At 39.9% G+C, this 14,922-nt stretch overlaps 1 protein-coding gene across 8 annotated transcripts in view; it reads right to left on the bottom strand.

Moving 5' to 3' along the window:
• Positions 1-14,700, bottom strand: part of RPS6KA3 (ribosomal protein S6 kinase A3) — a 116,749-nt gene extending 102,049 nt beyond the window's left edge. For 4 of the 8 annotated variants that reach the window (XM_063660542.1, XM_054471560.2, XM_054471559.2 and 1 more), the window contains exon 1: positions 14,185-14,269. Coding sequence is in view for 2 of the 8 variants with exons in the window: in XM_054471564.2 (XP_054327539.1) it covers positions 14,185-14,253 (69 nt within the window). In the remaining 6 variants the exon portion in view is untranslated. Of the gene's footprint in view, positions 1-14,184; positions 14,503-14,641 lie in introns of those variants that run through there. The other 4 variants (XM_054471564.2, XM_054471563.2, XM_063660543.1 and 1 more) reach the window with 3 other exon arrangements.
• Between the last annotated feature and the right edge of the window lie 222 nt (positions 14,701-14,922).

Below are 14,922 nucleotides of genomic sequence, written 5' to 3' on the forward strand. Positions count from 1 at the left end.
CTCTTTCCTACTTAATCTTTTTTTTTTTTTTCCCGAAGTAGGCAGTCCTCCTGTTGAGGTGGAGTGTGTATGTTCAACTTCCCTCTGGGCTGCACCAACATCACCCAGGCAAAAGTGGAGCAATGACTCACACTTTTGTTGCAGATGGGTGGGATGGAAGTTCAGCTCCACTCTCAGTCCCAATGAAAGTAGGGCACCAACCTGTATCACCTCATTGCCTCTGAGTAGGGGTGTAAGCTCACCTTCCTGCTGGGCCCCACTGATGACAGGGAAGAGGAAAGCAGAAGGCTGACTCATATTTCTTTGTTGCTGCACTATAAAGCCAAAAGCTCAGCTTCCCAAAGGACCCAGCTAACAACAGGGGAGGGTAGAGAAGGAAGCAGAATGCCAACTAGCCCTGCCACCCATCACTTGCCAGATGGGAGTGAAGGCTCAGTTCTCCACTGGGCCCCACTGACATTAGTGGAGGTAAGATGTGTTGAGAATCCTACCTCCAACCATCTTGTTCTGCCTTGTTGATGTAAGGTGAGGGTAGAGTATGGATTAGCCCTGGCTCATGTCACCTTGTTAAGTGTCACTGCTTCTGGGTTGGGGTGGAGGCTCAATCTGCTGCTAGACCCCACGGCTGCTAGACACCACCCTGGCAAGAGCATAACTTCCTTCGGCTTGAAGTGGAATGAAGGAAAACGCTTCCTGCCTGGTCTGCCAAAACCACCCAGCAGGGGGAACCAAAGTGCTGTCTGCTTTTGCTGGGCAAAGAAATGGGTGCTTAGGTCTCTGATCTCCCCAGCCCACACCACTGGGTTGGGGAGTGAGAGCACTATTATTTGCTTCTTTGGGGTGGGGTGGGGTGGGGTTTTTCTGATGGTATTTGGCCAGGGTAGGGTGAGTATTGTCAAAAAGGTTTAGACTTATTTGGCTACCTTTCCCCTAGTTGTTTGTCTAAAGGAAACAGGCTTTTTCTCAGAGCTCTTCTTGTCTGTGACTGTTGGCAGTTCTAGTTTGGAGGCTTTCATAGCACCCTGTCTAGGATATATGGGAGGTGACAGGAAGAACACAAATAGTGAATTCCTTGGGTTTTCTTGAGTCCCAAGGTCTGCAGGCTGTTTGCCTTCTTTTTCACCTTTACAGTGTTCCTGTGCTTGTTTGTTGTGTTATGTCTAAGGTGTTCTAGCTGTAAGGGAGATCAAGGAGGAATAGGGGTCCTCTATCTTGGCAGAACCAGATGTATCCTCCAAGTGATTAATTTTTATGTTGAAAACAACATTTATTTTCTAATTTTCCACATTATGGCTGAAAATGTACTACAGAAAACTGCTGTAACATTATAGGTCATAATTTCCTCCTAAAGATCCAATTACATCTGCTTATATTATTCTTTACTAATTTACCTTGTTTCATGCTATTAAACTTCCTGCCCACTTCAGTACTTCTAGACTTTAACGTTCCAAAAGAAAATAATTCCATTTAATTCATTTTCACCTAGTAGTATACTATACATACTCAGAAGAGCTGGCGGGGGAGGGGAGGTGGTGGGCAGGAGATAGCTTTAAAACTCATTTATGAGCTCTTTTTATTAATCCAAGGCAAAACTTATTTTTAATTTGCCTATGACATTTCTCTAAGGATTACTTAATATGAACATCCATTTTGATAGCTATTACTCTTGAATTATACCAACAGCCAGCAGGAACTTGAAGGAAAAGAGGCAATAAGGTTTTGTTTTATTTGCATTTTTACTTCTTCAAATAACATACCTGTATATGTTACTTCACTTGAGATGGATTCCTGAATTCATTTACCTGTTGACTTATATTTAATTTCAGAGATTCTAGGCGTATTGTCTATTATTAAGATTAATAATTAATCTTCAATTAACTCTTGCACTTTTGCTTTAAATAAGAAACTATGGACTAGTTTAGGCCGAGGAGACTCTAAGGAAAAATATCACTGCCCCAATCTTTGTTTTCTTTCTGTAACTTTCTTTTTTAAGTTCTATAACCAATATTTAACTCTTTGTTGTGTTCCTCTAGGAATTCCACTCTGGCTGAGAGAAAGGGTGCCCTAGGTGAGAGGTATCCTAAGGCACTTTCATAGAACCTAGAGCTCTATTAACCCACTTGGAAAACCACTATTTTAGGAAAAGACTTGTATTTATCAAATCTAAAAAGAAAGAAAATATCCTAAAAGCACATATTGAAACTTAAGTTTTCTGAGAAGAAATACATATACAAGGAACTTCCCTATCAGCATTAGAACAAAAGCCAACTTAAGTCCCTAAAACAGTAACAAAATAAGCACGTGAATTATGTATACGAATGGACAAGAAGCACATGAAAAGATCCTTAACATCATTAGTCATTAGAGAAATGCAAATCAAAACCACAATGAGATACCACTTCACACCCAGTAGGATGGTTATAGTAAAAAAGACAATAATAAGTGACGGCAAGGATATGGAAAAGCTGGAACTCTCATACACTGCTGATGGGAATGTAAAATGGTACAGGCCAGCTGGAAAAGTTTGGCAGTACCTCAAGAAGCTAAACATAGATTTACCATATGACTCAGCAATTCTACTCCTAGGTATATATCCAAGAAAACTGGAAACATATGTTCACATAAAAACTTAATACGAATGTTCACAGCAGCATTATTCATAATAGCCAAACGGTATAAACAATTTCCAACGTCCATCAACTGATAAATGGATAAACAAACTGTGGTATATCCATATAATAGATTATTCAGCCACATAAAAGAATGAAGTCTTGCTACATGCTACAACATGTATGAACCTTGAAACATGTAAGAACCTTGAAAACAGACACAAAGCCCACATATTGTAGGATTCCATTAATATGAAATGTCCAGAATAGGTGAATCTAGAGACAGAAAATAGATTAGTGATTCCCAGGGACTGGGGGAATGGAGGAAATGGGGAGTGACTGCCAACATGTATGAAATTTCTTTTTGAGGTGATGAAAATGTTCTAGGAAATAGATAGTGGTGATGGCTGCACAACCTTGGGAATATAGTAAAAGCCACGAATTACATACAAGGGTGAATTTTATGGTATGTAAATATCTCAATTAAAAAAGGAATTAGGCTGGGTACGGTGGCTCATGCCTGTAATCCCAGCATTTTGGGAGGCCGAGGTGGGCGGATCACCTGAGGCCAGAAGTTCGAGACCAACCTGGCCAACATGGCAAAACCCTGTCTCTACTAAAAATACAAAAAATTAGCTGGGCGTGGTGGTGGGCACCTGTAATCCCAGCTACTTGGGAGGCAGAGGCAGGGGAATCACTTGAACCCGGGAGGCAGAGGCTGCAGTAAGCTGAGACTGCACCACTGCACACTAGCCTGGGCAATAGAGCAAAATTTCGTCTCAAAAAAAAAAAAAAAAAAAAAAAGTAATTAGGCCGGATGCGGTGGCTCACGCCTGTAATCTCATCACTTTGGGAGGCAAAGGCAGATGGATCACCTGAGGTCAGGAGTTCAAGACCAGCCTGGCCAACATGGAGAAACCCCATTTCTACCAAAAATACAAAAATTAGCCAGGCGTGGTAGTGGGCACCTGTAGTTTCAGCTACTCGGGAGGCTGAGGCAGGAGAATAACTTGAACCCAGGAGGCAGAGGTTGCAGTGAGCCAAGACTGCGCCACTGCACTCCAGCCTGGGTGACAGAGAAGAAATACATATACAAGGAACTTCCATATCAGCATTAGAGCAAAAAGCTCTGGGTGACAGAGTGAGACACCGTCTCAAAAAAAAAAAAAAAAAAAAAGGAATTAATTAGGGCTACTTGACCTGACAGTCTAAGAAAAAAAAAAGATTGCATAACTTTCCTTTTAAATTTCCTTTTCTTATACGATAGCAAGATAATTGTTAACATTTTTGGGTTGAGCCAAATTCTGTTTTCTGGCACTTTGAGGGAACATCAAGTAGATTTTTCTGAAAAGAGGATGCAAAGATAGAGAGGTAACGATTTAATAAGCTGCAATCAAAGAACAGAGCACATTTACTCAGGCATACACCTAGAGGCTTCTGTAAAGAGAGCTGTTAAGTAATGTCTAGGCAGGCCCCCCTTTTTCCAAGTACTGTAATTTTTGTTTCAAACGTTAGACATTTTGTTTTATTTGTAAGACAGCTGGTTAGAAATCTCAAATAATCTTCCCATACAATGTCATAAAAGCTGTTTTTCAGGCCAACTCACAAAAGCCTATTTAACCCACTGTATTTGGAAACTAACATCAACTTCACTCAGTTTTACTAACTTTTTAAACTTTACCTATTGACTACTTAAGCACTGTCTCTATTGTGAACAGCATTCCCAGTTCATGCCAGGATCACATCATCTCTACAGGCCTCCCTGGTGAGAAGAGGGCTTCATGCTACATACATACATATATTTATATATGTGAGAAGTCACCTATCTCTCTAGGTTATTCTCTACATCTCCACAATAGCTACTCATGTAAACTACTTGGAACCTTTTTCTCCTGTAGCAGATTTCATTTAGACTGAGTCACTCACCGGGATGTTCTCAACTCAAACAGGGCTGTGTAGTGAAAAGTCATTAGAATTTGCAATCTGTGAGACTTGAGTTTGAATTCTGGCTCCTTCAGTTACTAGCTGTGCAACCATGACCACGTTATTTAACCCTTCTAGGCTTCAGTTTCCTCATCTGTAAGTTGAGGATAACTCTGTATACTTCATTCAAGTTGATATACACAAAGTGACTTGTCAAGAGGGGCATTCAACAGACGTGAGCTTCCTTACATCTTAACTTGGGAAAGAAAGAGCAGTGATCTCAACGTACCCCTCACCCTTCGTTTGTAGGTAGGAACATTCTGAAGTTGTTTTTGTAAACTAAGGACTGTATTTTCCAGACTTACAAATTAAGGCTAATGCAAGACTGTATATTATTTTGGATTTGAGTACTCTGACACAGCAAATGAGTTAAAATTAGCAGAGGGTAGCGAAAAAGTAATATTTGAACTTTTGTGCATTGTGGCTCTTTCAGAATTTGTATTTAAGATAGTTTTGATAAAATTAAAAAGTTATATTGATATGATGTGGATGACAAAATGAATTTTAGTGAAATGAATGTGCTGCACACCCCAACTCTGACTTTGTTAACATACCACCTGGAGCAGGTCTGCCTGAACAGGTCTCAATTTTCTTACATAAATAGGGTAGGGCTAAATTGTTCTCTAAAATTCTATGCTAAAAAAATTTAAATGCTTTCATATTTCAAGATGCACCAATCCACTTTTTCAGTTTTAACTAGCACAGTACAGTGAATGCAACACAATATTTAAACAAATTACCATACAGTAATTTATTCATCCAATAATATAGAAGATAATTGTATATTTTTCTACCCAGAGACATTAGTCTTACTGTTTATGTCTCGGTCTGTAAGCTCGGTGCACAAGAGGAAACTTGTAATTGCAACATTTTTTGATATTTAAATTTCCCCCAATGCTTTAGTGTTATCACTTGAATGAGATGTCACAGTAAAACTATCAAAGTTGTAGGAAGAGTAGAATGGTGATTTGTGGGGTATGTACCACCCTAGAGGGTTTATCAGAATCTTCAGGGTAGAAAAGGACAAAACTAACCTGATTAAACATAATTTGAAAAAGCATGTTAAATATTTGTTTTTAGAAAAGGTTTAGCCTATTAATTTCAAGATACAAATCATACAAGGTAGAAATGAAAAAAACACTGGTGTAAAAAATGCATTCAATTTGTACTAATCCTGTAATCTGGAATTGTACTGTTCAACATGGTAGCCAATAGCCACTGGTGACTATTAGATAAAATTTAAAAATTCACTTCCACACTAGCCACATTTCAAGTGCTGAACAGCCACATATGGGTAGCAGCTACTGTACTAAACAGTGCTGATCTAGAATTTTTTTGTGATTTTAAGTCAATCTTTATTATTTTATATTATTTTCAGATAGATGCCTCTGTTCCTAAATGTGAAGAAATGGAGTAACATTCTAGGTAGCTGAGATTTTTGCTACAGGTTTTACAAGATTTCTGGAGTGAAGATTTATCCCAAACCACTGCACTTGAGATGCATTTCAATCTGTTAATGTCAAAATGATCTTTTGCTTCAGGCTATCATTTGACATCTGCTTCTAACACATATCAAATGACTGATCCAAGTTTCCTAAGACAAGCTTTGTGGCCCAAAGAATTAGAGACAAGCTCACAGAAATCTAAATGACCAGGTCAGATTTGAAGATGAGATTATCACCATATGTAAGATTATAAAAATCAATTTATATGGTGGACAAAACAAAACTAGTTTTTAAGTTATATAAGAGACCATGGATATATTAGTTAAGATGGGAAAATTCGATTTAACTTATGCTATGGTTGTAATTCCATTATGACAAGAAATGTAAAAGTGCTTTTAGATTTACACCTACATGTAGAGTGACAAATATTTAGGAAACTAGCACTATGTTATGAGAACAACAGAAAAGGACTCACAATGTGGAGACCTGACTCCAGGCAGGGCAGTAGGCTAGCTTTCAATTTAAAGCTGCCTGTTTTTTAGTTCATTTATGTTCTACTTTCTAGCTGACATCTTCAAGAGAGGAAGGTAAATATGCAGGGCAGGTAATGCCAGCAATTGAGCCATTCTGTTATGGTATGTAAAACATAAAATCACTATTCATTATTTGGTAATATGCCCAGCAAACACCCCTGACCCCAGAGGTATTTGTACATGATCAGCAGAGACCAGAAAAAGAGTGAGGATGCTATTTTACATTATTTGGAAACTGTAACTTTTTTATATTACTAATCCTAGCTATCTATTCTCTAGTAAGAGAAAACAAGAAGCAATTAATTTAAACAGGAAAATGGGAGAGAAAAGCAGATTAACAGTGGCATAAAGTGGCATATGAGAGAATTTTTAAACTACAAATAATAGACATAAGTTACAGAAACAGTCAATGTACAGGCCATTTAGTAGGGGCGATTAGCTTGATATTAAGTAGAATATGACCATTAATTTTCAGAACATCGAATCAAAAGTGTAAATTATTTTTAACTTTTATTTAAATTATTATTAAATTTATATTCACCATTAAGATGGAACATTTTTATACAATTTAACTTAGAAAGATTTCAATTCAAAATGAAACAAAACTCTTGACAGTTAAAGAAAACACTTCAATATAGTCAATTAAACATAACAGCTCATTTCCAGGCAATACCGGATCGCGTTACTGTAGTTATCAGACTTTCCAAAACTGTGTTCTGCAAAGCACTTTGTGTCCACTGAGACTTCAATAGATGGTTCACAAAAAAGGGGTTCTGACATCAAGTCTCAAATGCTGTGGGCCATATCCGTTTTGCAGATTCATTGTATACAACATCTTAAAAGTTCTAAATTATACAGTAAAGAAAGGTTAAATCTTATTTAATGCCACATTTCCCCAACTTACTTGATTATGCCACACTACCTTGTTTTTTGGACGGGGGTGATTCTTGAGGAACGGATACACCTTTTAACATCGTATCTCCAAGACTTTTCAGCTTGAAAAATACTATATATACTATTTAGAGTTCTGTAAGAACCAACACTACATTACAGACAAAATCTAAAGGATTACATTTCTAGACAGGAAAACCCAGTTACCCTATGGCATTTCCAAATAACTAAAACAAATGTATTTACAGTAATGGGGAAGGAGGTGTGACATATTAATTTCCTTCCCTAAAAATTAACAGAATGGATTCATCCTAAAATATAAAAAGGTGTGCACATTTTGTGTTGGTATGTTTTAGAAAGAAAGTTAAAATTCTACCTATTGATGCTATAAACTGACTTTAACCATTTCTTCAGGGACACATTACCTTCAAGAGGTAGACATACAGAATATACTATATTTTATTGATTAAAAGATACAATCAAGTGTAAGATACACTGTTATTTTATATATTGTTAAGAAAAAACATGCTGCTAATTAAACTATGCCATCCTATGGATTGTGAGACATCTTCCAATTTGAGCAACGTTAAAAATGTGAACAAACTTTCCTTTCTTCCTTCTTCCACATATATTCTTCACAATGTTGTTTTTTCCCTTTAAAGACAATATTGAGGAAGGGATCAATGCAAAAAGGGTAAGATTCAAGAGATTTTTGTTCCCCTTGCCCTTTCAATTACGTTCAGATATTACATGACTATCTAAACTGATCAATCAAATAAATCACTTTTAATTGCTTTGCTGGATTCTAAAAAATTACCCCAGAGGAAAAACAAGGAACTGAGACAGTTCTTTAAGAGGGATGATTCATTGTAACTGTTGTTTATTAAAAACTTAAACCATGTACTGAATCAAGTACTTTACATATATTATCATTTCATTTAATTCTCACCAAAACTCTATGAGGTAGACATTATTTTCATCCCTATTTTACAAATTAGGATGTTGAAGTATAGAGATATTAAATATAACTTGCATAAGGTTACAAAGTTATTAAGTGGCAGAGCCAGGACTCAAACACAGGTCTTTATGGCTCCAGAGCTCATGTTCTTTAACATTTTGCTATTAATCCAAATAACCCCACAAAGTCCCTTCTAAGTTTTAAGAATAAGCAAAAACCAAAATACTTAATTACTAGTAACTAATGTATTTGCTTAAAACAGGTCACATGACAAAAAGACAAATACTGCATGTTCTTACTCACACGTGGGGCTCATAGGTAGGGAGTTTCTACTCAGAATGAGAGTTACTAGAGGACAGGACGAGTGTGGGGGTTACAGAGGGGGTGGGGGTGAAGAAAGGTTGGTTAATGGGCACAGTACATACAATTGGATAGAAGGAATAAGTTCTAACAATGGATAGCAGAGTAAAGTAGGGTGACTACAGTTAATAACAATGTTTTATATATTTCAGAATAGTTAGAACAGAGGATTTGAAATGTTCCCAACACACAGAAATGATTAATGGATACCCCAAATACCCTGATGTGATCATTACACATTCTATGCATGGAACAAAATATCACATGACCCCATAAAAATGTAAATATTATTTATCAATTGAAAAGTAAAAATTTTGGTGTGCCAAAGTTTATCTTTCAACGGTTTGTTTAACCAAAGAGACAACTTCCTCCTACGTTTCTGTACATTAGGGATTACTAAATATTGGCTTTTAAATTGTACAACTTGATAAACTGTCAAAAATTAAATAGGCCAAATGTATTAAAATAATCATAATGTGCTATATGGATACATTTTATCTTGAACCTGTTTTATAAAACATACACACACACACACACATTTGTGTTTGTTTTGCTAAATCATGACAAAACTTAATGATTAAATATGGTAGTTTTTACTGAATGATTAAATAGGGTAGTTTTTCTTTGTTTTAATGCTTTTTGGTGTTAAACTGATAAACTAGAATATCTGAGATCTGATATCTCCAGGTTAATGATACAGGTCACTGTATTAATTCCAAAAGAACACACTGATGGGAGTGGGGTGGAAGGAAGACATTGAATGCTAGGTATTACAACTTAGATACTTGTTTTTTTCTATTTATGTGAATTGGGGAACGGGATGTATATGTACTTGCACAGCTGCATTCCAATGCTTTAAAATGTGTTATCCACCAAACATAAACAACTGAGCACTATCACACGCAGGCATTACCAGTGAGACCACCAACGTGTCAGTGTGTCATTCATTATAATCTGAACCGTTGGGTCTAAAGCACCCATTCTGCACTGGGTCAACCAGGCAACTGTGACCTTACCCATCATTCACAGCCTGGCAGATCACATGTCCCTGAGCATTGAACTGTAGAGCAAATCTTGTTAATTATCACAATGGTATGAATTTCTTAGTAATAAAAATTTTAAAAAACTTTAGGACAATTGTTCTGCAACTCAGACTTCTAGATAAGTGATCTGTATTTTTGGTCATTCTATAATTTAGCAAATGTCAAGTCCTTGGTCAGGAGTACACAGTCCAATTCTGCCACCTGTCTTATTAAAAATAAGATATACTTATTGTGGTTTCCAGAAATGTATACTAAAGAGAAGACAAAGTCTGCCTATATTTGCTCCTGTAATTAGATAAAAGTTTTATTAATAAAATCTAAATGCAACCAGCAAGTTTCACATTTTGAATCTACCCCATTACTACAGGATCAAGCTGCCAAAATAAAGCAAAGTTTTCTAGATTTTACAAAACTGACATCCTCTATCATAATCACTGAAAACAATGAAGTGTTCAGTAATGTGTCACAGTTACTTGACAGTTGACATGTAACAATACCTGTCCTCTCCTCAGATCTTCACTTAGGGGAAAGAAAAAAACCTGAAAGGTGGTAAAAATAAAACAGGAAAAGGAAAAGAAACAATAAAACATTTTTTTCAAAATCAATGATTATACTTTAATAGAGCATTTTCCCTATAGATAAAATAAGAAATCTATATAATATTGATATAGTAGAAATACTATAAAATCTATGTACTATACTATAGAATACTACATAATCTTTTGAGGTTAAAAATGGCTGCACATTCACTAAACATGCTCTCCCACACAAAGGCCTCATTTTCTATAACAAAATACTTATATAGTTGATTTTTAAAATATTTTTCAGTGCATCATGGGTACCTGTTATTTAAAGGAAGTCGAGGTAGCTATTTTCATACAACACATTGTATAATACACATTGTATACAACACATTATATTGTGGCTATTTTATATAACACATTTCTATAAAACAAAAATAATCTCCATAATTTTATTATTTTGAAAACTTCATATTTAGATTTACTATCATTTATACCTACTCTATTGCAACGGAGAAAAAAGTATCACTCTAGGTCAGGCTTATGATCCAGTAAATGCTATCTCTGACAGCACTGGCAAAGAATTTGCAGAACAGAAGAGCCATAATTCCTACCTATCCATCCTCTAAACAGTCAAATATTCAAAAGCATATTAGCATCTTTAAGTAACTCACTAAAGAATTCACCTAGACCAGTTAGGAAGCTAGTTTGTTTTTTATCTTGTACCAACCCTTACTTTGCTTACATAGTACTTCCTTTATTATCCTAAATTTGCTTCTTTAAACATTTGGCCTAGTTCTAGCCTATCATGTTCTGACCCACGTTTGAGTTTAACCACAAGGGTTTTTTTGTTTTGAACACCATGAGATTCGTGTGAGGTCTTAAAGCAGGAAGGCCAGTGTAAAGGAACTGAAGAAACTGCCTGTGTTTCTGAGGCACTGAGGTCTTTTTAAATTGTTCATATTTTAATGAGATTAAAATGATAAAAAACAGAGATAAGATTCATAATCATCCTATTCCTGACTTTCATGATTCATTCAGCAGATATTTATTAAGTCCACAATATGTAAGTGCCAGGCATTGTGTTGAATGCTGAGGATTCAGAGAGTGGGGGGAAACGTCTGCTTTCAAGAATTCACAGTGTACTAGGGATGAGACCATAAATGTAAACTCCTACACAGACCGATCCTGAAATCTTTTAACCTGGAGAGAAATATTTTGATGTATTTACTCAAGTAAATGACTCTAAAAAAACGATGTTACTCTGGTAAAATACAATTATCTGATAGGAACCTACTGGGGAGGAAACGGTATAATAGTGAAAATATTAGACCTCTGAGTGGAACTTTTCAACCTTTCCCTCACTGTCTTCAATATTTCCAAATTGTATCAGAAGTAATTTACTTGAAATAGCTGAACAAGCAATTCAGCTTGTTCAGTAAATATCTAAAGACAATTTGTTAGAATTTAGTTTTAATAAATCTTGGCAACACTGGCTCTGTTTGACATACCTTATGCCAGAATAGCAAGAAAATTCTTTGAAAATAGCAAATTGTGGAATCCTATCTGTCAAGTTCTGGAAAACATGATAGTAACTGAAGTAACAAGGCTTTACCAAATGAGAGCTCTTATAATACTCTGTTTCTGGAAAACAGATGACCTCTAACTACTGGCTTATTTATATCCCGAATTTTTCCACAAAAGATTTGGAACAGCTACCCTGATATAAAACGAAGCACATGTATTGTATCCACCTGGCTTTGAATTATGGCTCTGCCATTTACTATTTATAATCTTTGTACCTTTTAAATTCTGAGATTTGGTTTCCTAATCTATAACAATGGGGACCATAATCCTACCCTGCTGGGTCACAGGAAGGATAAAATGAAATAGTAATGTAGCACAGTACCTGGCATATAGTTGGTGCTAAATAAATATGTTTTGTGCTTCCTTATCCAAATGCATTCTAGATAGAAAAAGGATAAGGTGGAGTTTTAAATGATATTGTTTTCCTATCACATTGATACATGCCAAGCAGAAATGTGGACTGATCTTGAGTTGCAATTATTAATGTTTGTATGTAAAAGTCAGGCTCAAAGCAAATTTAATTTCTTTCCATAAGTTCAGTACTTTGAGAACATTTTATTAACCTTTTAGCTATATTATTTAATGCAAAAAATTTTCTGGGGAAAAACATGACAAGAGCTCTTGCATACTGTTTTTCACACTACCCATCGAAAGGATTATTAAACATCATAAATTTGGCTTTTTTATAAAATATTTATAGTATTAGTCTGGTTAACAATTTTAAATAAAGTTCTTGTGATTCTGCCAGTCTTAAAAACATGATTTCCTTTCTTTCTTTCCTTTTCTTTCAACATGTATCAATGTCTTTTCCATTGAAGAGCAGCATTTAGTTCAGGTTTTACAAGTATGATCCAAGTCGCAAAATACTAAGCACCAATCATAAGCACTATTACAACTCTGCGTGCGTTAAGGAGAACAAGCAAAATTTTTATACAGCAGTGGATGTGACTGGGGGAAAAAAGTGAAAAGCGATTTGAACTGATCCCCCGCCCTCTCTATTATACCGGAGAATGCAAGTGTCCCGCATCTCAGATTAAACTGAGCCTCGGTTTTACTGACGTAACCAGTAACCCTATCTACCTCTCACACTGCGGAGGCCGGCAGGGCAGCGGCTGCCGCCAAGCACACCACTCATCAGAGCCTGCCCCGTTCCACCCCCGCGTTTCAGTCATGCTTTCCAGAAATGGGGTCACTCACTCAGTAACTATTACACACACGCAGCCTATCATCCTGTAATCCCCCAAAGTCCGCTGCGGGGAGAGAAGGCAGCAAAAAGTCAAGGAGGAAGAATCACAGACGCGCCACCATCAGGAATTGATTTTCCACTCCGGAGAGGAGCGGTGATACCTTGGAATGGGTCTTGTCTGGATTATTTTCGCAGACCCCGAGTTGTTCTGGGACAGGGGCGGTTCAGGAAAGCTCGGTGTAGTGATGCGCCCGGGGAAATTCTGTTTTGCCCTGTTTGGGTATATTGTTTGGGCACTAGGGTGGGTGTCTCAGGGACGGTCACCAGATCCCGGGCGAGGAAAACCAGAAAGCCCTTTACGGCGGCCGCTGATCTCCTTGAATATCACCCTCTCACCTCCATGGACAGGAAACTCAAGTTAAACTCACAGGGACGGGGGTCTAGCTCTGCGACCTCAGAAACGGAGGGGGTAGGGGACCTTAGGCTTCCACTTTCTTCTTTGCAGCAGCAGAAACCGCTGCGGCAGACGGCGGAGAGGCAAAACCCTGCACCCCCTACCCGAAACCCCCACAGGTCGCCGCCGCCCGTGCCCCGCGCGCCGGTCTCCCCGCAGCAGCCCCTCCCTCGGCCGGACTCGAGAGTCCCTGCTCCCCGGTGAACCCGATCCCTACCCCTCCCTCATCTCCCAAAGTCGCCAAGGTCCGGGAAAGCCCCCGACCCGGCTGGGCCAAACTTCCCAACTCCCCGCCGGCCCCCGCTCCGCCTCCCGCTTCCCCCACGCAAAGTTGATTAAAATTGGCTTCTTGCAAAGCCCCAGCGCCCACTCCAAACCCCACGCGCCACCACACTGGCAGCCCCCCGAGCGAGGGAAGGAGGTGAGGGTGCGGGTGGAAGGAATAGACAGACCGGCAAACAGATCCACCCCAACAACCCAAACCAAAACCCTGAGCCCGGGAGGAAGACGCGAGCGGGATCAGAAGGGCCGAGTGGCCAGCTCCGGGGAGCGAAGCGAGCCGGCGGGGGCGCGGAGAGGAGATGCGCCGGCCCCGGCCGCCCTGCTGCACTCACCTCAGCGCTGTCCGACGGGCTCTCCACAGCCATCTTCTGCCACGGGTCCGCCAGCTGCGCCAGCGGCATCTTCCCCCCCGGCCCGCCGCCTTCACCGCCTCCTCCCTCCCCGCCCGCCCCACGGCCGGCCCCGCTCCGTCGCCGCCCGAGCCCCACGGCAGCGGCAGCGGCGGCGGCAGCAGCAGCAGCAGCAGCAGCAGCGGCGGCGGCCCCAGAGAGGGCTCGACGCCGACGCCGACCGCCCGAAAGCCGCGCGCCTGGCCAGAGACGCCCGCGCGCTGAGCGAGAGCCTCGCGCCTCCGCTGGGCACCGGGTCTCGCCCCTTTCTTCCTCTCCTCCTTCCGCCGCCGGGACTACGGCTCCGCCCCCCCCGCCGGTTCCCGCGCCCGCTCCCAGCAGAACAGCGATCGCCGCGCGCTCCCCCACTTCCGCTCACAACATGGCGCCTAAGCGATACCTGTCTCTCAAAGCGAGGCTCGGCCGCCGCCACCACCGCCGCGCGCACCCAGGGGTTGGGCTAGTGGAAGACACGCCCCCGGCCGCTGCGCTCCGCTCCTCCCTCTTCCCACCCCCCTCCTTCTGCGCCCCAACCTCAGCTTCTGGGCCTCGCCTACTTTCAGGAAGGGCGAGCCCAAGAGATCTGGGGGCGTCGGCGGGAGGCGGGGGAAAGAAATGGGAAAGGCAGGAGGGGCGAAGGCTGGGAGCCTTTCACCGCCAAGGGTCCAAGCAGGTCGGAGG

This window comes from Pongo pygmaeus, chromosome X (genome assembly GCF_028885625.2).
Source record: "Pongo pygmaeus isolate AG05252 chromosome X, NHGRI_mPonPyg2-v2.0_pri, whole genome shotgun sequence".
NCBI classification, from domain to species: Eukaryota; Metazoa; Chordata; class Mammalia; order Primates; family Hominidae; genus Pongo; species Pongo pygmaeus.